Genomic DNA, 23,955 nt, shown 5'->3' on the forward strand with positions numbered 1-23,955 from the left:
GATTGAAAAATATTTCAGCAGACAAATCAAGCTACAGACAGAATCTTGGCATACATCCCAGGAACTTTCTCTCAAGAGCATGCTAACTTCATCCCTCCCTCATGCTCTGTGATTACGCGCACTGTGCTCACACGCTCACTCAGGGCTTTGCCTACTGGTCCGGGGCCACCACGCACTCCCAAAGGCCCTGAAGAAGTCACAGGTCTGATCCGCAGCGGGCTGACTGCCCTTCCACGAGTCCACAGTTTCAACTCCATGTGAGCAAAGTGCTCACCCTGTGCTGGGCGCCCACCAGGAACTGACAGGCACAGGAGACACCATCACAGTGCAGGGGGGCGGGAGGGGCAGATGGGCGGGGCAGCGGGCGGTGAAGGCGGGCCATGTAAAAGGTCTCGGGAGCCCAGAGGAGGCAGAGGAGAGAGGAGAGGGCAGAGGAGACAGCTCCAGACGGAGCAGGGGGTTGGATGTGGCTGGGGGGGTCGTCCATAGGCAGGCAGGTGAGGAGGCAGTCCAATGAGCAGATCTGAGCATGGGCAAAGGCCCAGTGGTCTGGCTTCCCTGTCCCTTCCTTGGGTCTCCCACACTGTGGGGAAGAACGAACAGGACTGCCTCTTGATAAGCCCCTTTAGTGCACCAGACCCAGACGGGCAGGAAAGCTTGGTGGGCGAGGAGACAGCCTCTGGAAAGACAGGCTTGGCTGGGAATTTCCCATGTGCCACTAACGGGCTCTGTGATCCTGGGAGCACTCAGTTCCCAGGCTCTGTTTCTCCATCTGTGTAGTGGGAATAACAATAGAAGCCCCCCACCTGCCCCCTCCCCAGCCCCCGCCCCCCCTCCACCGCTGCAATCCTCGCAGTTGTCCTGAGGATGAAGAGGGAACTCTACGGAGGGAGAGCTCCTAGGGCATGGCCCTCCAGTGTGAGTGTGCAAACCCAGGGCCTGGAAGCCACGAACGCGTAGGTCTCGGGGTTCCATCGGCAGCCATTCTGCCTCCACTGCCCTGGGGTGGGGCCCAGAAGCAGGTGCATTTTCAGTACATGCTTTTCCGGTGATTCTGAGACAGGTGGCCACACTCGGAGAAATATCTGTTCAACGAATGTGTGCTATTACCATCATTTATTTTCATTGTCTCATCTGCTGCTCAGACAGCCCTGCAAAGTCTGAACTGGTAACTCAGATCACAGGTAAGGAAAGAGATTCAGAGAGGCAAGTCTGCTGGCCCAGGTCACACAGCCAGCAAGGGGCCCGCTCAGGATCTGAACCAGGTCTGTGTGCCCCCAAGCCTGAAACTCTCACAGCAGGATGTCACGGGGCCACCTCCCTGGTCAGCATTTGTCCTGGCAGAGGCAGGGGGCGGGGGGGTGTCCCCAGCCCAGCCACACCACCTCCATTGTTGCTTCCCTCCCCAGATACTAATCAGGCCTCGCAGACCATCTTGTTTCCTGCAGGTCGACTGGCTGCCTCCTTTGTCCTGATGGTACCTTCCTGGCCTGTGCCTTCCCGTCACCTCCTCTGCCTCCAGAGGGGATTGGAATCGGGGTTTGGCAGTGGCAGAAATCAGGCAGAAGATCCTCAGAGGCACCGGCCTCCCTCCCATGGCCTGGACCACCTCTGTGTGGAGGCCCCAGGCCCGCCCTGGGGGCATATGCCCGGTCAGCCCTTCCCTTGTTTACAGACAGCAGGAACAGTGGGCTTCAGGGCAGAGTCAACATCCCCATGGACTGAGAGTACAAGGGGTCCTGGTGGGTGGAGTCAGGACAGACACCATCTCCATCTGCCCCCAGGGTCGAGTCTGAGACCCAGCAGGAAGTGGACACCAGGACCTGGCCCGACCTCACAGGCACGTCGACCACAAGGGCAGGCAGCAGGCACGGGCGGGGGTGAGGAGCACTCGGGCTGGGGCACCAGGGGCGGAGCCCTGGCCGGCCCTGGCTCCTCTATGGCCACCCCACCCCCAGCAGGAGAAGGCAGAGTTAATCCTGTTGGAAAAGGAAGTGCAGAGCCTTTGTCTGTGATCCCACAAACAGGGAGCGAATGGGCTGCATCCTCGCACAGAGGCCTGCCTCGGACCAGCCTCTCTCCAGCAACGTCTGCCTTCCTTTCCCTGCTGCTGAAGTCCCCTCAGCGCACAAACAGGCCAGCAGAGCTTTAAAACCAAACCTAAAAGCCCCTCATCTCTCTGTGCCATTCACTGCAAGTCTCAGGGAAGGAGCGGTGACCACACGTCCCCACTTCCTGGTCCCCCACACCAGTCCCCTCGGTCCATCATGCCTACTCCTTTCCCTGGGCCTGCTCTGGTCACATCCATCAATGACCTCAAATGTCCAGTGGTCAAGTCTCAGGCCTCACCTTTCCCAGGCTGACCCAGCCGACACCATCCTTCTTCCCTCCTGGCTTCGGACACACCTCTTGGCTTCCCTCCTCCTTCCCTGGGCTCTCTCCTAACGAACCTACAGATCTCAGAGGCCGCGGCCTCCCTCCCTGTAAGCTCGTCCACCACCTCGGCCTCCGGTGCCAGCCATAATAAGCTCAGGGCTTCCAGACCTCTCTTCAGGGCGGACTGCGTCCACCTGTATCCAACTACTCACCTCTCTCTCCAACTGCCAATCTGACCTGGGCACTTGTGGGTCTAAAAGCCATCTCAAACAGGCCTGGAACAGAGAAATCTTTATCTCCCCCTCCCCTATCTCCATACCAGTGGCCGCTGACTTAGTGCCCCTGGGCAAAGCTCTCTCCCTCTGAGGTCTCATGTTTGTCCAGCTGTATAAGGGATCCCGTGCGGGACTTCCCAGCCATTCATCCATCCATGGAAAAATAGGGGCAAGTATTCACAGATTCCCACTACCTGCCCTGGGAAATTCTGAAGTCAGCTACACTGGCGTAGGGCCCCGGTCTCTGCAGTTGGTAAAATCTCCCCCTATGACTCTCATGACTGGCAGAATCTGAGCACCTCCTGCCCCCAGCTTCCTGGTTCTAATAGTCCCTGGTCCTGCCTTCAGCTTCCCTTGTCTTCCACATTATCTTGGACTCAACAGCCATGTGAGGCTGAATTTCTGATTATCCCCATTTTACAGCAGAGAAAACTGAGGCTGGGGTGGAGGTGCATGACTGGCCCATGGTCAGCTCAAAAGTGGAGTCAAGGAACTTGACTCCACTCGGTATTCCTAAACTCAAACAGGCTGGCACCTCACAGCTGGAAGCCAGGTCCACCCTCACCAGAAAAAGCCGATCCAGTGCACACAGACAAGGGTTGCGGTCTGTCTCCTTTCTCCCACCACCCCACGGCCCCACCTCTGGGGCTCCCCCCGGGCCTCCCTAGCACCTTTGCAGTCGGCCCTCACCCAACATGTCATGGGGTCACCTGGGAAAATCTGGTCTGTGTCCTGAGCTATAAAAGGCAGGTGATGGCACCAGCCCTTGGGGTTACAAGGAGCATGAATGAAGGCCCTTGGCAGGTGCTGGGCTCAAAGCCCCAGGGATGAGGCCTAGGGTTGGGGTCCGAGTTACATATCCGAGGCCAAATCTGAAACTAGGCCTCCGTGGGGGCAGCCCGCCTGGGCAGGCCCATTGCAGGGTTTGCCTCCCTGCAGCCAGCTCGGCCCTCACAAATGAACAATAACAGGAAACCATCCTGATGGGGGCGGGGAGTGGCGGGGGGGGACATGGGCTGGGGCCAGTTGGAAAACCTGCAGGGGCAGCGTCCAGGCCTCCCTCGCTGCTGGGTGGGGCTACCCTCCAGAGGCTGTCGGCTGAGCTCCACAGCGCTCCACGGTGCCCTCAGCCCCAGCCAGACAGCCAGACGGAACAGACACGCTGTGAGCCCACGGACACGGTGAGTGAGGGGCCTCGGCCTCCCCCCTGTAGAATGGTCATCAGCGACTCCCCCAGGAAGAGCCGCTCCTGAGGTGGCCTGCGTCTGCTGGTTAAGAGCGGGGCGGGGAAGGGGTGCCTGGTGGTGGGCACAGACGGATGTTCTCGGGGAGGGGAAGCTCGGCTCTCCCACAGGTAGACCCCCAGACTTGAGGGCCCAGAGGCATCCGTGGGTGCCGAGCTCTGATGCTCAGAGGACAGGATTCCACCTGAGTCTGCCGGCACACCAGAGGCAACAGGCTGGCACCCAGGCGGCGCCCCTACTCCCGTTGAGAGAGGGCTTATCCAGGCTGACATCCCCTCTCCTGAAGGCTCTGTGCTAGGAGTGGGTGAGGAGCCCTGAAAGGGGAGCTCAGAGCCTCGGCTCCCTCCCGGCCAGCCCCTGCCCCCATTTTCAGTACAGGCATGCTGAGGCTGGCTCTGGGTACTTGAGGCCCTGCCTGTGGAATCCTGTCTCCTCCCTCCCCAGACCGCAGGAGCTGTGGATTCTGCCCCCAACACCCAGGAACACCCAGGTACCCGTATATCGGTTGCCAAGAGACCTGGAAGCCCTCATATTTTAGAGAAGTTCTCCCAAAAGACTTGAAGGCAGGTGGTCTAGGGTGAGAGCCTGGCTTGGAGACCGTCTTCCTGGGTACAAGTCCCAGCTCGACCATACGCTTCTGTGATTTTGGTTAAGTTACTCAGCATCTCCCAAACTCAGTTTGCGTGTCGGAACAATGGAGATGGTGGTTCTTTCAGGAGAATTCATTGTAAGGGCTGGAGATGAGGGCCACAGAAGGCTCTGAGGCACTGGAGCCCATTACTGTATACCACACCAGCAAGCTGATGAGTTAGACACAGCCCTTCTCCATTTCTCAGTCAAGGCAACTGAGATATGAAGTGAGATCTCGTACCCCAAAGCCCAGGTTCTTCCCAAAACCACACAGCTTCTCACGTGCCAGCCTCCTCATCTATAAGCTGGAAGAAAGGGTCTTTTCATGAGTCAAGGGAGGTGATATATCCACTGGCACTGGGAATGAATTGTAGGAGAGGAGCTTTGAGAAATCACAGCTGAATTTACCTGCCACCTGGAACTGACCGTGGCTAGAATGTCATTAAGGTTATGACCCCTGGGGTTGGTCAGTCCCCAGCAGGTGAGGGATGCGTCAGCTCATCTTCCAGCGGACACTCTGGGCAGCGACTCCGCACCAAGCACTATGTCTTTTCCCCACCCCCCACCCCATGGATGTTTCTGTCATGGGTTGGGGGCAGATAGGATCCTAACAGGAGATGAAGGGCATTCCAGGGGAGGCAGGGAGCCTGGGCAGCTTGATGGACCTGGACAAGCCAATGTGGCCAGAAGGTTTTAGAGTAGGGAGTGGTGGGAGGGCAAACGATGCTGAGGACCAGGGGTAAGTACCAGGACTGAGAGCCCTGGTTCACCTTCAGGCATTGGAGAGCAGTAGGACCCTCCCGACTGACCTGAGTCCAGCCACGTGTGGGTCCCAGCCTGGAGGGCAGCAGGAGATCAAGGGAACCAGGAGCTGCTGTGCCCCCAGGCAGCCCCGCTAATTCTGGCTTACCCCGCTAATTACCCCACTAATTGTGGTGAGGGGGTAGGCGAGGCGCCCACTGGCCTGGCAGGGGTTAAGCTGCCCGCCCCACAGTCTGGACCTGAGCGATTGTACTGCTGAACAAGGGCCGGACACGGGGGCAGGAAGCCGGAGGGGCCATGCTTTTCTTCTCCCAAAGCTGGATGACTCACAGCTCTGCTGCTACCCCGAGGACACACAATGGACACAATGGCCACTAGCTCAGGGAAAAAAAATCTTTGAGCCCCCTTGCCGATGGAATCCATCCCTGCTACTTCCATCACCTCTCTGCACCTCCGTGGTGTCTGTGAAGCTACTAAAAGAATTGCCAGTTGAGAGACAGAACCACAGAGGCTGAGAGAAACTGAGCAGCCAGTCCAAGGTCACACGATTACTGTGAAGTGAAAGCAGGATATGAATGAGGCCAGCCCCTTCTGACCCCATTGCCCTGCCACACTCCATAGGGAAGCCTGGAGGGGGAGAAGCCGGGGTGGGGATTGAACCGGACAGTTCAAACCACAGAATCAGGCACCAGACTGAGCCAGGAGCCCAGCGATCCTGGAAGGAGAATGTTCTAGGAGACAAGTGCTGCCCTGAGTAACCGGCTTCTTGCTGGAGAGATACTGGCAAACCCATCCTAATCCAGCTCCAAGCTGATGTTGGGTGGAGAAATCACAGAAGAGTTCCTGGAGGAAGAGCAGGAGCCCCAGAAGGTGCTGGAAGGTCTTGGGTGTGCTCTCTGAGCTTCGGTCTTCTCATTTCTCTAGGGCTGCATGGTCCCTAAGCTCACATGAGGACCACTAGGCCAAGCACCGCAGCATAAAGGTCAGATTCTGGCAGGTGCCGACACTGGGAGGAGGGGGCAGTAGGGCCCACAGCGCTGGGCCAGGAAGGCGGCGAATGAGATTCCCTTGCACAGGCAAACAGAAAGGAGCAGCAGATGAGCCCAGGGCAGAACCAGGAAATGAGGTCAGGCGTGAAGGCCCAGGGCAGAGCCAGGATATGAGGTCACACCCACAGCTGCCAGGCCAGGCTGAGTGGGTAAGGTGAGAGTTGGGACACCCACACACTAAGCACCTACTGTGTGCTGAGCTCGGCACCCGTGATCTCATCAACTCTCCATCAGAGATGAGGAGGCTAGAGTTCAGAGAAGACAAGGAGTGGGCCTAAGGCTACAGAACCCAGGAGCAAAGAGGCAAGTGTGTAATGCTTGTTGCCCCCACTGACTGCCTCAGAGCCCCAGGCAAAGTCAGAAATCCCAGAGGAGGCTGGAAAAGGCTCTCCCAAGGGTGGGTTTTCTCTCCTTGAAGCTTGGAGCTGCCCCTTTAGGATATATCGGGGTGACCCAGAGACCCTAGCATGCATTTGTTTCAAACCACAAACTAGTCCTGATGAACTGGTAGTCTGTGGCAACCCACTCCAGTACTCTTGCCTGGAAAATCCCATGGGCGGAGGAACCAGGTAGGCTGCAGTCCACGGGGTCGCGAAGAGTCGGACACGACTGAGCGACTTCCCTTTCACTTTTCACTTTCATGCATTGGAGAAGGAAATGGCAACCCACTCCAGTGTTCTTGCCTGGAGAAACCCAGGGACGGGGGAGCCTGGTGGGCTGCCGTCTATGGGGTCGCACAGAGTCGGACATGACTGAAGCGACTTAGCAGCAGCAGCTCAAAGATTGTACTGAGGATTCAGGAGCTGAGTTCGAGTTCAGCAGGAATGAACACTGTGATTTATCACCGATGTCTGCCATGAGTATGAAAAAGGCTGAGTGGCAACCCAGGACTTCTGTTTTGTCAGTCCTGCCTTCAGAGTGCCCTGCACACGGGTATATGGTCATCAGAACCCATCAGAAGGATAATCTGATTGTCCTCAAAGGGCTCTGTGTCTGACAAAGTGGTGGGCTATCAGAGATGCTATTTGGGGACAGGGAGGAGCTTCTCTGAGTTGTTTCAACTATTGTACCTGCTCTGAGCACCCAAGGTGTTATCTGCAGATGCGCAGATCTGTTTGAAATTCTGTGAGGGAGGAGGGAAGGAGACCAAGGCGGGCTTACAGTCAGTGATGGGGACACTGGCTCCTCAAGGTCCTCTGGGCCTCGAGTTCACACAGCTGGATGCTGGGATGAAGGGGACACTGGCCCAGGCCCTGCCTGATCAGAGACACTCGGGAGTCCGTCAAAAGATGTCGTGGAGGACACGAACTGGGGCTTGAAAAGAAGCAGAGCGTTCACCCTGGGGCCACAGCAAGGAAAGGCATTCCGGGCAGAGGGAACAGCCTGGGCAAAAAGCCTGTTAAAGAGAGGAAGAGCACTGTGTACTGCAGAAACATCCAGTCCTCCTCTTGGCTGGGAGGGGCGGGAGGGGAAGGAGAGGACAGCCAGAGGGTGGGCAGGGATGCTCAGGAGCAGGGCCTCGTCCTGTAGGCGGTGGGGAGCCAGGGAGGAGCAGTCAGCAGGGCAGCGGCGTGGGCAGCTCTGAGGGGAGCTGAGACAGGCGGCTGTTGGCAGAATCCCGATGGGAGGGGATCAGGTCTGGTACCCTCAGGAGCCGGTCATGGGGCTGAACAGAGCCCCAGTTCAGGATGAAGCCCCAAGGGGCCAGCTCACAGCTGCCCAGCCCCACCCCCAACACTTCCCATCCCTGTGGCTCCCGGGGCCTCACCCTTCATCCTCCCAGTGTGGGTGACTGCCAAGGCCCAGCTGTAAATGCTGGGGCTCAAGGAGACAATTTGGGAATCCCTGAATGAGTTTGGGGATCACTGGCTCCGCCCTAGACTGAGGCTTGAGGTGGTGAGAGGGCAGTGGGGAGGGTGGTCCAGGGCCACACAGGGAGCAGGGGCTCCAGCGCCCCACCCTGCAAGCTCTGGGCCTCTCCTCCCACCTCCCAGCCCCTCACCCTTGACCCAGGGTCCCTGGGCAGGAGCCCATAGCCTGCAGGAGGCTGGGCTAGGGTGGAGTGTCCACTGCACCCTCTGAGGCTTTGCCTGCGGCTGGGCTCTGCTGTCAGGTCTTGTCCCAGCTCACAGCAGGTGTGAGGACAGGAGAAGGGCCAGCCCCACAGAGAGAAGACTCTTCGGGGGACACAAGTGTGTGCTTGCGTAGGCAGCACATATCTGTGTCCGTGTGGCCTGAGGATGCCGTGTGTGTTATCCTTGACCTGGTGTCTTTCTCTACCCCACACCCAAGGGCCCTGCGGTCTGCTCAATAACCCCCTAAACCCAGACCCAACCCCTGAAACCTAAGGCTTGAACAGGTCAGGGCAGAACTAGCCCAGGCCTTGGCCAGGCTATCTGCTGAGCAGCTCCCAGCTGGTCCAGGCTTCCTAGGGTCCATTCAGCTATATAAAGCACAGCCTCTGCCCGCCCCATCTCCTCCTATATCCCCCCTTGTAAAGAGCACAGAGCTGAGCAGACCTCACAGCCCCTCCAAAGCCAAACCCTAGTGACAGATGGAGGCCACAAAGAGAAAGGGACCAAAAGGAGTTCTGCCTGCTGTCCCACAGCGGGTCAGAGAGAGGCGGGGTCTCTCCTGGGCTGAGACCCTCCGAGGAGTCAGGGGCGCCCACCTCCACCCTCTCACAGCCCCCTCTCCTCCTGCGTCACACCACACACCACAACCTGAAACTGGGTTTCTCATCACATGGTCAGTGTCTCTACATAAGGGTGCAGCCTGTGTTTGCTGTCCACATGTAGGTCAGTGCCTGGCATGTAGCAGATGCTTGAGAAACGTTTGCTGAATGACTGTATAACCCCTGGGCTCTACAGAGGGCTTCAGAGAGGTGGTGACATGTGACCCACATCCAGGCAGAGGCAAGAGAACATCGAGGGCAAAGGCTGGAGACTGTGACTAAGCCTGAGGGGCGTCACTGTCCTCCAGGCTGGGGCTACTCTTGGAGGCTCACCAAGCACCCTCAAGACCCAGACAGGGAACTGGAGAGGGGCAGAGGCACCCCGCCACCCCGCCACCCCCGAGCCCAACCTGCACCAACACGGCTCAGCCCTCAGAGCCACACCTCTGTCCTCAGGCCGAGACATCCAGGTTCTGAGCTCAGTGGCCCCACACACTGTGGACACACACCCAGACCTGGGAATTCTCCAAGGCCGTGACCTCCCACCCGCGCATGCCTGAGCCCAGCTGGCCCCCACGTGCTCCAGGGTTCCCCTACCCCTTCTCCTGGGCTCCATATACCCGCTACCAGGGGGCCCCCTGGACCTTCCCAGACTGACTGAGGGCCCTGTCTTCGCCCATCAGTCCATTGGAAGCTGCCCCTAAAGCCTCTGTCAGAGCTCCAGGGATGAAGCATCGTCACAGATCCTGGATTAACAGGGAGAGGCCGGCCCCTGACCCCTGGGTGCCCAGCAGGCACCTCTGAGTAGCCGAGCAAATCCCCCATCCCCAAGGCTGTTGTCAGGCAAGCTCCCTGGCTGCTCGGTAGGCATTTCTCAGTACAGACATCACTTCCAAACTCCTCAGTCCCTCTGCATATCTGTGGTACCCAAACCCAGCCAGCAGCAGCCTGATCTCTCCAAAAACTTGTGAGAAACACCAAGAGACATGGCTTCTGCTTACAGGAAAGGAAAGGGCTAAAATAAGCCTGACCCCAGCTGTGCGCTGACCGCACCTCCAGAGGTACAGCCAAGGGCAATTTTGTTTCCAGCTGTGGGTCCAACAAATCCTGCCGGCTGACTTCCTCTCCAACTGTAGGACGAGGAGGAACAATTTCTTGACAAACCCTTCCCCTCAGGAACCCATTTAGGTAAATTTCTAACCGAAAAGACAAAAGACAGAAATACAGGGGCTTTTTAGAAGGAAAAGTCCCTCGGGGCCCTCTGAGACTGGGTGTAAGAGAAGCCCAGGATTTAGAAAAAAAGACAGATCTGCATGAGGGTTCCAGATGTATGACTTACAAGTTGTTATCTGAGCCTCACTTTCTGCCTCTGTGAAGTGGGGGTGATAATTCCTGCATGCTGGGGATAGTGTGAAGACATCTATGAAAGCCAGCATGGAGAACAGCTGCTTCTTATTATCACTATTGTTATTACTACTATTATGATGATGATGACTATTACATGATAGAGACAGAGTGCCATGAGGGAAAATCACTACTTGGGGTGAAAGGTAGCCTAAGTTCATATCTTGGCTCCACCGCTTGCTGCTGTGTGACCCAGGAGGACTGACTCCCTCTACCTCTCTGAGCTTACCTGCAAAACGGGATTACTGACAACTGTCTCACAGTTTGCAGGGTTTAAGTGAGACGAAGTTTCAGCATGCCACTGAGGAGGCATTCAGGAATGATGTCCCCGGCAAAAAGGGCAGACCTGGGCAAGCACACCAGGGTCCAGCAGGGGAGTGAGATGGGGCACGTGGTCCTCCTCTCCCAAAGGCCCCACCTCCAGAGTCCTGGCCCCTCACTCACTGCTCAGAGAGCTGAGCATGCAGAGCACAGCAAGGGACACTCCAGTGACATGAGGTGACTCTACAGGAGCAAGCACCAGTCCTGGGTGCCAAGGGATTTCTCTCCAGGGCTCACAGCAGAGAGAGATTCCTCTTCTAGACACACAATAGGATCCAAGGGGCTTTTCTGCACATTCAGAGGACATTCCGGGGCTGGGGGTCAGCCAAAGCCACCGAGAGGATGATGTCTCCCGTGAGCCACGCGGCCGTAGCCTGTGACTAGCGGCCTCTGCTGTACTGAAGGCCAATGTGGTTATTTGTTTGTTTGGCTGTTGCCTGCTGGTAGCCCCAGGACCACTGTCCTATCCAAGAGGCTGCAACAAAGAAAAAGCCGCATCCTCTTCACTGTATCAGATGGAGTCCCAGATGAAAACATCAGTTACCCCTGGCATTCCAAAGAAGAGATTTTATGAAGGAAAGATAGAGCTGTGAGCTTAATCATGGGAACAAATGGGATGTTGAGGCCTGTAGAAGCAGGAAGCAGGCCATCCCAGGACCAAGGGGACTAAGAAGAGGGGAGGGTGTTTCCAGAACCCAGTGAGGGACTGATGGGAGTAACACAGGCCAGCAGGATGGAGAGATGCAGCCACAGGAGGAAATAGGAACCAGAGCAGAGAGAAGTGGGGAAGAAGTTCCTGACTTCTCTCCTCCTATCCTCAAGACGCCCGCTGCAGACCCTACTGGCCAGATATCTGAAGCTCAAGCCAGAAAGCCCAGGGTCAGTCCCCTTGACACAGAGCAGAGGTCAGGGGAGGGACGGGGGGAGTGGATCCAGCAGGGTGGGAACATGCCCCCAGCCAAATGGCTGAGTAATAAGGAACAAAAGTGGCAAGCTGACTACTCAGTGGAGCAGAACAGAGCATCAGCAAGGATTCATATACATTTAGTTTCATTCTTACCTACTGTTTTTAAAAAATTCAGGCCTGAAAACAACCCTGAGAGGCAGACACTAGTGTTCCCATTGTACAGATAATGAGACTGAGGCTCAGAGAGGTGAAGTGTCATGTGTACGGTCATGCAATGACAAAGCAGCACAACTGACGTTCTCTGAACCATAGAGCCTGCAGTCACAACCATCACCCTGCTCCACGTCACCCCACAGAGGAGAGAGCCATGTGCCATGTGTGACTGGGCCTTGGGGAGCAGGAAGGATGGGCACAGGGCAGGTGGAAAGCTCTTCTCCAAGAAGGGAAGGAAGCTGTGATTTGAGCCCAGCAGTGGGAACTGGTCCCCAGCCCTGGGACCAACCCCAGGCGATGATGTCATGGAAGATGCCCACAGATGCGGGAGGTGCAAGGTGGAGACCAGAGATGGCTCCCCAGAGGAGTCTGGGCTCAAAATTCCGGATGAGAAGCGCACCAGACAGAGAAAAGAGGGAAGACCTGTGGGGCTGTCCTGGGCCACTTCTCCTCCCTGGTCTCCTTCACGTTCCAGCCTCCCAGTCTGAGCACCAGCCACACGACACGACCGTCTGCAGCTGCTCCAGCCCCGACTTCTCTCCCACTTCAGATCAGGTCTCTGGCGGCTCCCGGCCACAGCCACAGAGACGTCTCATAGCAACTCCAACCTGACACAGCCCACACAGACCTGGTGGCGCCACCACCCACCCATCCTCCAAATCTCAGCAAAAGCCCTGACCTGCAACTGCTCAGGCCAAAGACTGGGGGGCCGGCCTCGATTCCGCACGCCTTGGCCTGGGGCCCCGTATCTCTTCAAGCTCTGTTTCCATCATCACATCTCCTTTTTTCTCGTTCTGATCTTCCTGCCTCCATCTTCTTAAGGACGCTGTGATTGTACTGGGTCTATCCACATAATCCAGGATAACCTCCCTATCTCAAGACCCTTAACTTGACCCTATCTGCTACAAGTCCTCGGCCATGGAAGGCGGCTAGGGAGGGGGTACACGGACATCTTTGAGGAGCCATCATTCAGCCTACCACCCTGACCTGGTCCCCTCTCTGAAGCCCCACAGACTGCTCATTTCTCTCTGACCCAAACGCCTTCTCTTTTGTTTCTTCAGACAAATGAACCGTTTTCTTCTACCTCGGGGCCTTTGCACTTGCTGGTCCTTCTGCCAGGGATTCCCTCCCTTCCCCTGGTATTCCAAGGGCTGACACTCCAGTAGTCATCTCTTTTGAGAGGCCTTCCCTGGCCTTGGGAGTCTCAGCCAGCTGCCCTCTCGCCCTCTGCTGTGACCCTCAGCATAATTCCCTGAGGGCCTCTGATCAGCAGCCGATGCTTTTCCTCATGTCCTTATTTTCCTGGAGTTCCCCCGACAGCGCGCACTCCCCAAGGACACATCCTGTCTGTCCTGCTCACTGCTGCAACTAACGCCAAACACACAGTAGAGGCTCCATTCACGTTCGCTCAGGGCTCGGCCTCAGGAGTCAGTCCTGCCAGGGGCCTGAGAATTCTCTCTTCCCCTTTCTCAGTTTCACTTCTGTTTGCTTCACTTTTTTATTTTTTTTAAACTTTTGATTTTATATTGGAGTATGGCTGGTTAACAATGTTGTGATAGTTTCAAGTGGACAGCAGAGCGACTCAGCCATACATATACATGTATTCATTTTCCCCCAAACTCCCCTCCCATCCAGGCTGCCACCTAGCATTGAACAGAGTTCCCTGTGCTGTACAGCAGGGCCTTGTTGGTAACCCATCTTATTTATTTTTGATGTTATGTATTTATTAGGCTGTGCTGGGTCTTTGTCACTGCCCAGGTTTTTCTCCACTGCAGTGCACAGGCTTCTCACTGCGGCGGCTTCTCCTGTTGCTGAACACGGGCTCTGGGGCGCGGGCTTCAGCGGTTCTGCTTCCTGGGCTCTGGAGCACAGGCTCAGCAGTTGTGGCACATGGGCTTAGTTGCTCCGCCACATGTGGGATCCTCCCAGATCAGGGATTGAACCCATGTCTCCTGCCTTGGCAGGCTGATTCTTTACCACTGAGCCACCAGGAGAGCCCGGTAATCCATTTTAAACATAGCAATGTGTATATGTCAATCCCAAACTCCCTAACTATCCCTTCCCCTCACCCTTTCCTACTTTTTCATTCGTGAGTCACTTCTCACTTGAGGGATACAGAAAGCAGCAAGACATGCAGGTCATTTCCAGGCAAAGAAGGAAATGACCTCCCGGGCCTGAACCCCGTGAGGCTGGCCAGGGGTCACAGCTGCGCTGCCTCTGAGTTAGGACGGCTTCCTGGCAGGACTCTCAGCTCCTCGTGCCTTTGTTCACTGCCTTCCTCCTGCCCGGAGCAGCTGCCCTTTTCACAGCCCACCTCGAAGGGCATCGGGTCTCTTTCGGTTCAACCGCCTCATTTAGGACTGAGGAAATGGACCCGAAAGCCTTCCCAGGCACACGGCACTTGCTCTCCAGGCACTGCCCTACCCCAACCCTGCAAGCCCTCTTCCTCCTGGGCCGGCAGCAGGGGCCACAGGGATGCTGGGTGCTAAGATCAGCAGGCCCAGGAGCCAGTCTACAGACACCCTCAGCCCTCACTGAGGACAGTCTGGCGCCACCGTCTCAGAGAAAATGTTACTAGAGTTTAGAAACTTCCTGTGCTGTGCCCCTCCCTCCAGCCAAGGCGGGGGACGGCCAGGGTGGCAGCCTCCCACCCAGCACCCAGTGGGCCCCTCCTTCTCTTCAGATGGGAGCCCTGGTTCTCCCACACAGCACCCCTCTTCCTCTGAACCCTCCCAGGAGCCACAGGTCAGTGACATGGGGCCCAGCATGGGTATAGGCTGAGGGGTCAGGGCTGAGAGGGCACAGTGACACTCCTTGTGGGGCAGTGAGAAAATCCCCCTTCCTTCTGGAACTCAGGGTGAAGCCAGGCCCTCTCACTGCGTGACCCCAGATTCCCCACCAGGGTAATCCCACACCCCAAGGGTTGCCTTCAATGGGATCTTGTGCTTAAAAGGACCTCGTGCTGGGTTTCATGTTCTTCTGTCTCCGTCCCTCGATTCTTTATAACTTTTGTAAAAAGGACCCCATGTTTCCACTATGTACTGGACCCCACAAACTATGAAGCTGGTCCTGTGAGCCCAGCCTCTCAACACTCCCACCCCACCCCACCCCTGCTCTCGTGACAGCTCCTAAGCTGATCACCAACTGTGAGCTCGGGGTCTGGTGAGGGCCTGACCCTCTGGGTTAAGACATCCAGCTTTCTTAAGAGCCTTCTGAGCCTTCTGAAGACAGCATCAAAGTAGCGCTGCTACAGGGGTTCTTGGGCCAGCCAGGGGGCATATTTGCTCAGACAAGCCTTTAAATCCCATCCCACAGCAGGTGCTAGGACAAGAGAGGGCAGAAAGAAAAAGCAGAAACTCTGGGGCCAGGCCAATTCAGTTTGAGTTTGACTCTGCAGCTTAGAGTCTGGGTGAGCTGGGAAATGTTACTAAACCTCTCTTTTCCTCAGCTCATCTATAAAGTGAGGGCTACACACACCCACCTCCAGGGTTATTGGGAGGATTAAGTGAGATAACACATATAAAGTTGATATTTATTATTCTGGTGACATTTTTACTTTTTTACGACAGTTATTGATAAGTGTCGGCTGCTGAGGCCAGACAACGGTGCTCTAGCCTCAGGCCCACCATTTGCTCCAGCGTGAACGTCTCACGTCTGTGCCTCAGGTTTCCCACATGTAAAGCGAGGATAAGCTGGGCGTCCCCTGCACAAGGCTCTGGGAGCTCTCGCTCACGTCAGCATCACCCTCTCCTCCAGCAAATCTCTCCTACAGCTCTCCTTTGGGCTCCCCGTCACGCTTGCTTGCTTCCCCGCCAGCACATGCAAACCTTAAGAAGGAGTTGTTTCCACGTCCTTCATCCCCTCTTGGACTTGGAGCTTTGTGGGGGCAGGAACAGGCCCTGGTTCTGCTGGGCTGAGCAGAGAGTGGAGGATGAAGGGTTAAATGGGTCAGTGCTCCCTGGGAGATGCTCGCACCGCAAGTGGCCTGATGGTGTGTCCCCTCTTCCCTCAGAGCTGGGCCTCCCTCCTGGGAAGATGCAGGCACTTGTGATGCTGCTGGCCGCAGGGGGCACCTGCTACCTGGGCCTGCTGGCACCAGCTGCAGCGGCCGCCAACCCTGGCCGACCCAACGCCCTCGGCTCGCTGCCGGCTCACCGGCGCCAGAAGAGAGACTGGATCTGGAATCAGATGCACATTGACGAAGAGAGAAATGACTCGCTGCCCCATTACGTGGGCAAGGTAAGCCTCAGGACCCGGAGCAAGAGAGGGCTCAGCGGCAGGCGGCCCGCAGTGTTGGTGGTGATGGGCAAGACTCTGATGGGGGTGGTGGGGTGGCTGTAGGGTTAGAGATGATGGCTGTGAGGGTGATGGTCATAGTGGGAGAGACAGTGGAGGTGGCGGTGGCGGTGACTAGGAGAAAGCAGACAAGGAGAAAGTGGTGGTGGTGGTGACTGGGAAGGGGAAGGTGGTGGGGGCAATAATGACGATCTTGGAGGTGATGGTGGTGGTGGAAGTAATGCTGCGCACAAGGGTGCATTTTTCTCCCAGACTTTGGTCTGTGGCCTGAATATCACTGGCAGAAGGACCACCCCATGCACAGTTAAGGAGGCCAGTATAGTCTGAGGGTTCAGGACTTAGGGTGGGACCAGTCAGTTCAGTTCAGTTTAGTCGCTCAGTCGTGTCCGACTCTGCGACCCCATGAATGGCAGCACTCCAGGCCTCCCTGTCCATCACCATCTCCCGGAGTTCACTCAAACTCGTGTCCATTGAGTCGGTGATGCCATCCAGCCATCTCATCCTCGGTCGTCCCCTTCTCCTCCTGCCCCCAATCCCTCCCAGCATCAGGGTCTTTTCCAATGAGTCAACTCTTCGCATGAGGTGGCCAAAGTACTGGAGTTTCAGCTTTAGCATCATTCCTTCCAAAGAACACCCAGGGCTGATCTCCTTTAGAATGGACTGGTTGGATCTCCTTGCAGTCCAAGGGACTCTCAAGAGTCTTCTCCAAAACCCCAGTTCAAAAGCATCAATTCTTCGGCGCTCAGCTTTCTTCACAGTCCAACTCTCACATCCATACATGAGCACTGGAAAAACCATAGCCTTGACTAGATGGACCTTTGTTGGCAAAGTAATGTCTCTGCTTTTGAATATGCTGTCTAGCTTGGTCATAACTTTCCTTCCAAGGAGTAAGCGTCTTTTAATTTCATGGCTGCAAGCACCATCTGCAGTGATTTTGGAGCCCCCCAAAATAGAGTCTGACACTGTTTCCACTGTTTCCCCATCTATTTCCCATGAAGTGAAGGCTGCTGTAAATCTGCCCATCTGAGAGGTCTTCAGGTCCTGAGCAGATGTCTACAGAATTGTGCTGGTAACAAAGTTCATCATCCAGGCCACAGTTTGCCATCTCTAGTCAAGGCCTTTGGACTTCCTCAAAAACCCCTTTCTCTCAGACCACCCACTCAACCAGATTCTAAGACAGCCATAACAAGGTGCCTGACCCAAGCCTGCCCTCCAGGGCAGTGTCTATGACTCTAACCCTCATTTCATCCCTTTGCAAACACGTCCATCCTCAGTCACCTTCCTAGGGTTTGGAGCTACACTGAGTGACTAATGAATGATCTTCCTGTGTCAAAGGACTGCTGATGTCAAAATCACTCTATTGAAAGGAGAGGCTCTAGTGGTGGAATTTCACACATGACAACAGGAAAATGGGTTAGGCTTTCCAAGAGTTTTCATTGAGGAGGAAAACTCCATTCAAGTGCTTTAAAATCTCGCCATGTCAAATTCCTAGAAGCTAAACAGGGTCAGCTAAAGAACAATCAATGCCCTGGTGAGAGGAGGGGTGGTCCCAAGCACAGACTGGGCTCTAGAAGATAACTGGGGGCAAAGACAGACGTGGTGCCCACTATCACGGAGCTTGTGATCTAAAACAAGGGTTGACCACATGTCAACCAATGAAGTTAGGACACTCCTTCACACCACACTCAAAATGACTTATTACAGACTTAAATATAAGACATGACACCATAAAACTCAGAGAAGAGAACATAGGCAAAACATTCTCTGACACAAATCACACAAATGTTTTCTTAGGTCAGTCTCCCAAGGCAAAAGAAATAAAAGCAAAAATAAACAAAAGGGACCTAATCAAACTTACAAGCTTTTGCATAGCAAAGGAAACCATAAATAAACAAAAAGACAACATATAGACTGGGAGAAAATATCTGCAAAAGATGTGACAGACAGGGGCTTAATTTCCCAAATACATAAGCAGCTCATATAACGCAATATAAAACAAAAAAAGCCAATCAAAAAACAGGCAGATGACCTAAGTAGACACTTCTCCAAAGAAGACATACAGATAGCCAACAGGTACATGAAAAGATACTCAACATCGCTAATTATTAGAGAAATACAAATCAATACTACAATGAGGTACCACCTCACACCAGTCAGAATGGTCATCAGCAAAAAGTCTACAAACAATAAATGCTGGAGATGGTGGGGTGAAAAGTGAACCTTCCTATACTGTTTCTGGGAACGTAAAATGGTGCAACCAGTATGGAGAACAGCATGGAGGTTCCCTGAAAAGCTCAAAACAGAGTTACTGTATGAGCCAACAATCCCACTTTTGGGCATATATCCATAAAATATGACAACTCTATTTCAAAAAGATACATCCAACCCAAAGTTCACAGCAGCACTGTTTACAATAGCCAAGACATGGAAGCAACCTAACTGTCCATCAACGGATGGATAAAGATGTGGAGATATGCATATATATAGGGGTGTGTGTGTGTGTGTGTGTGTGTGTGTGTATGCCATACAAAGAATGAAACTATCTGCAGCAACATGGATAGACCCAGAGGTCAGCATACTAAGTGAAGTCAGACAGAGCAAGACAAATATCATATGATATCTCATATGTTAAATCTAAAAACATGATATAAATGAACTTAATTACAAAACAGAAACAAACTTATGATTACATAGAAAACAAACTTATGATTACCAAAGGGGAAAGGGGAGGAATAAATTAGGAGTTTGGGGTGAGCAGATACAAGCTATCATATATGAAACAGACAAACAAAAACATCCTACTGTACAGCACAAGGAACTATATTCAGTAGTTTGTAATAACCTATAATGGAAAAGAATTTCAAAAAGTGTGTGTGTGTGTGTGTGTATACATATATACATGTGTGTGTGTCACTGCTGTACACTAGAAACTAACACAACATTGTAAATCAGCTATATTTCAATTAAACAAATACATGCATAAATAGGGACTGAGAGAACTGCCCCACCACGCGGTTTTGAAAGTGAAGGTGTGGTTGCCTTCATGCTACAATGGCAGATTTGAGTAACTGTCCAAAGACCATATGACCCACAAAGTCAAAAATTTTTACTATCTGGCCCTTCACAGGACCAGTTTGCCCACCCTGGTCTAGAAGGGCAGCATGTATTAGACAAAGAGCCCCACACATGGCAGATGGGGGCTCCCCGTGATTATAGAGCAACAGGCCAGAAAGGACCCTTAAATGGGGGAGGGTTCAGTCTGGCCCTGGTACCAGAAACGCCACTGAAGGTGGCAGTGGGGGCCAGCTGGGGAATCTCCACTCACAGCCCTGCCCAAGGCCAGCTCCCTGGGCCCAGGCCTCCTCTGGCCACAAAGAATGGCTGGGAATTTTAGATCTTTCAGTCTGCCTTCAGAGGGGAAGAAGCTTGCCGCAGGGTCACACAGGGAAACCAAAAGAGCCCCAGGAAAGCGTAGGGCTCCTGACTCCCCACACTAGAGGAAAATGTCATCAGACCACCTACTCCTCTGCAGTGGGATGACTGGCCATGAATCAACTTCCAAAGAGAATGGCTGCCCCCAAGGAATACCACTGAGCTGAGTGAGGAACAGTCAGCAGAAAGCGGGGCTACGAGCAGCCCTAACAGACTCTGAACAGCTCGCCTGAGATTCTTTGCCCAACAGGAAGAGCGTCAGGCCTGCTAGTCACTTGCCACCAGCACGCACTTGGCACCTGGCATGGGGCAGGGGGTGGGGAGGGAGCCCCGTGCAATCCCCATTCTGAGAAGCAGCAAGGCTGCCTGGAAAAGGCAAGGACAGGGCTCCATGGCTCACCTCCTCACTCCAAAGACGTCATCTGAAGGAAGGAAGTCCCTGTTTATCAAGATCAGAGCCACAGAGCCTTTGTTTACAGCGCTGTTTGCTGGACAATGGGAATGAGACCTGAGCAGCCTTCTGAATCCACAAATATGGGTCAGCATAGCTTTTGGCATTGAGATGTTACATCCAAACACAGGGATAATTTAAAAAAGGGGAGGACCCCCCTAAAACCTATAACCTCAGTCTGTTTAATCATGAGCAAAACAGACTCTAGTAGGGGGGAATCTGACAAAACACCCGAGCAGCAGTCCTCAGAACTCTCAAGGTCATCAAAAACAAGGAGAGTATCATAGAGAAAACAAGCTTTTGTTACCAAAGAAGAAAGTGGGGTAGGTGTGGGGGAGATTCCTTAGGAGTTTGGAATTAATATCTACACACCAATATATATAAAACAGGTAAACAACAGAGACCCACTGGATAGCAACAGGGAACCATACTCAACCTCTTGTAAAAAACCTACAATGGTTTGAAAATAATCTGAAATAATCTGAAAAAGAACATGTATGTATGTACAACTGAATCACTTTGTTGTACACTTGAAACTAACACAATATTGTAAATTAACTATGCTTCAATTAAAAAAAAAAGGACAGTCTGAGAAACTATCCCAGCCTAGAGGAATTTAAAGAAATATAACAACCATTAATAGATGTAATGTGGTATCCTAGGTGGGATCGTAAAACAGAAAAGCACACTAGGTAAAAGCTAAGGAAATCTGCACAAACTACAGGCTTTAGTTAATAATAATATATAAACACTGGTCCATTAATTACAACAAACGTACCATACTAATGTAATTTGTTAACAACAGGGAAACTGGGAGCAGGACGGATGGGAACCCTCTGTACTATCATCTCAGTTTTTCTATAAATCTAGAACTGTTCTAATATATAAAGTCTACCTAAGAGAAGGTGGAGGGAAGGAAAACAGAAACCTTCACAGGATATCTTTTTTAACGCTATTGATTTGATAATATTGAGAAATTTTTACCAAAGTTGTTTAAGTATGAGTCAGATACAACTGTCAACTGGGAAAAAAAAAAAAAGCACAATCTAAAAGTTGAGAGTCCTGTTTTATTTGGTAGACATTCTGAGGAATTCAAGCCTGGGAGACAGGACTCTCACGTCCCTCTGAGGGACTTCTGCAAAGAGGCAAGGTGGGGAGCCAGGATATACAGGAGGTTTTGCAACAAATATCAGGTCGTTGGAACTTCAAAAGATTACTGTTAATTAAAGAAAAACAGACATCTCACAGAACTTAGCCCTTTTTCAGTGTATGAGAAGATGCCAAGGTCAGGGTTCACTGAAATCATTCCTTTGATGCACAGCTCAGCTCTCTGGGGTCAGTATCCTGTGCTTTCTCATCCTGAGTCTCCTCGGGTGCACCATCTGCTAGGAGGTGGGGCGGGGGTGCTGTAATATGATGGCTTGATGGCTGTAACATCCCTTGTTTACTAATATGGCAGCCAACATTTTTTCCATTGCCACAATCTTAGAATTTCAATGACTATCCAAGCAGATTCCTGCTCCCCTGGCTACCTTTCCCTACCTGGGTCCTAATGCACCCACGCAGCCAGGTGTGGAACGACCATCCTATCCTAGCCTGGAGTAACTCACAGGGCCCACACTGTCCCTCCTCCTTGATCCCCACTGTCCCTTGCCCAGGCCACAGGCTCCAGAGCAGGCGTACCACTTCCTGCCTCCAGTCCATCCACTCATCACATGTCCTGGCTGCTGGGTTTGGGGCCTCCCCACGAACCACTTGCCCCCTGCACACTGTGCTTAAAGATGTTTCACCACCTCTAGCTACAGCCTCACTTCTCCGTCTCTCCAGCCCCCAAAGGGGAGGAGCCTCACTCCCAGTTCCCCCTTCCTCACTCTGAGACTCTTCTCTAAAAGCCTTGTCATCCAGCTTCTCAGTCCACCTCCCTAATGCTGCTCTCCCCAAGGGCTCTGATGACTGCATCGTTGCTAAGCCTAAGGATGCTTTCCAGATGTCATGGGACTTGACCAGGCCCATCTTCATGCCACCTCTTCTGTTCTGAGACCCCTCTCTCTCTCCAGTCCTCCACCAGCCTTTCTGATGTAACACCTTCACTCAAGGCTCTCATTCCAACTGACCCTTAAATGCTGCCCATCCTCAAAATCTCCTCTGCAGCTTCAAATCAGGCTCTGAGAACAAGAGCACAGTCTGCGCTATCTCTGTGATCCCAGGCTGGCACTTCGTAGGGAGTTGATGATTTTGTTTTCTTTTATTAAACTGAACTTTGTTTTTTGAACATCCTAACCATCCATTAGAGAAGCACTCAACATATATCATTTGTTTATGCTCCTAAGAATTTCTGTTTCTAAGATTCTATAAATGAAATGTTCAGCAATTCTAACCTTCTAATATCCTTTAACATATGGCTCTAGCATGAGTAACAACTAGCATTTATTGACAGCCTGAGCAAATTCCTTTACACATGTTATTTGCCAAACCTTATTCCTAAGGACACTAACAACACGTGTTACAAAGGAAAAGGATTCAGTGGTCTAATGAGTATGGGAAATCCTGAGTTAAACAAAGCTTGCTGGAGTTCTTTTCTGCAGGACTAAATATTGAAAATATCCAAGAGGAGAACATTTTTTTTTTTTCAAGAAGAGAACATCTTATGTATCGCTCCAAATCTAAATGGCTGGGGCCCAGTGATGTGCTGATAAACAGTTGACAACTAGCTTTTGAAGGGAAAAGCCCTGTTTATAGCCTTTGCCAATTTCCTTGGGGTAAATACTTTCCCCGTATCTGTTTCAAGCTACCAGCTTAAAGGCAGAGCGGGAGAGAGATGTGCACCAACACACCGTCAGCCAGGATTTCCATGATTAGACAGGACCAACATAAAAACTCAAGAACATAGTGAAATGTGGTAAAATTATTAGGAAGCAATAAGTTTTGAGGTAATCACCTTCATTTTCAATACAATTCATTTAACTGTATGCTTATAGAAGTGATTTTCAACAGTCCCATAGACTCACACAGGCACACAGCCAGCACTTGCCGTCTCCAGCTCACGGTGCCTCGCCTCCTACAGATTAAATCGAGTGTGGACCGCAAGAAAACCGAGTACCAGCTCAGAGGAGAGTCTGCCGGCAAGGTCTTCCGGGTCGACAAGAACACAGGCGATGTGTACGCCTTAGAGAGGCTGGACAGGGAGAAGATCTCCGAGTACCACCTCACTGCCCTCGTGGTGGACAAGGACACCAAGAGGAACCTGGAGTCTCCTTCCAGCTTCACCATCAAAGTTCACGATGTCAACGATAACTGGCCTGTGTTCACCCACCGGGTGTTCAACGCCTCCGTGCCCGAGATGTCAGGGATAGGTATGTGCTTGGTCTTTCCCTCTCCCTCTCCCCTCACACATCCCTGATCCAGAGGCACCTCTCCCATCAGCAGCTGCACTGCCTGGATTCAGTGAGGTCCAAGCAGCGATGGGGAGGCATGCAGTGCCACTTGCCGGGACTTGAAAGGAACTCTGGTCCCAGACAGAGCCCTGATGGTCTCTCTCACACACACACACACCACACATACCACACACACACACACACACACACCACACACCACACACCATACATACACAGACACCACACACACACACACACACACACACCACACACATCACACACTACACACACACACACCACACACACACACCACACACACACACCACACACACACACACCATACACACACAGACACCACACACACACACCACACATATACACACCACACACACACACCACACACACACCACACACACACACCACACACACACACCATACACACACAGACACCACACACACACACACCCCCCATACCCCCCACACACACACCACACACACACCACACAGATACCACACACACACACACACACACACCACACACACACAC

The 23,955-nt window shown here is 53.1% G+C and overlaps 1 protein-coding gene across 1 annotated transcript in view; it reads left to right on the forward strand.

Annotated features, from left to right (window-relative positions):
- The first annotated feature begins 3,726 nt into the window (after positions 1-3,726).
- CDH5 (cadherin 5) overlaps positions 3,727-23,955 on the forward strand; it is a 39,991-nt gene continuing 19,762 nt past the window's right edge. The window contains exons 1-3 of the mRNA XM_052655805.1: positions 3,727-3,832; positions 15,868-16,094; positions 23,099-23,387. Of these exons, the coding sequence (XP_052511765.1) occupies positions 15,891-16,094; positions 23,099-23,387 (493 nt within the window). The 5' untranslated portion in view covers positions 3,727-3,832; positions 15,868-15,890. The remainder of the gene's footprint in view (positions 3,833-15,867; positions 16,095-23,098; positions 23,388-23,955) is intronic.

This window comes from Budorcas taxicolor, chromosome 18 (genome assembly GCF_023091745.1).
Source record: "Budorcas taxicolor isolate Tak-1 chromosome 18, Takin1.1, whole genome shotgun sequence".
In the NCBI taxonomy this organism is placed as follows: domain Eukaryota; kingdom Metazoa; phylum Chordata; class Mammalia; order Artiodactyla; family Bovidae; genus Budorcas; species Budorcas taxicolor.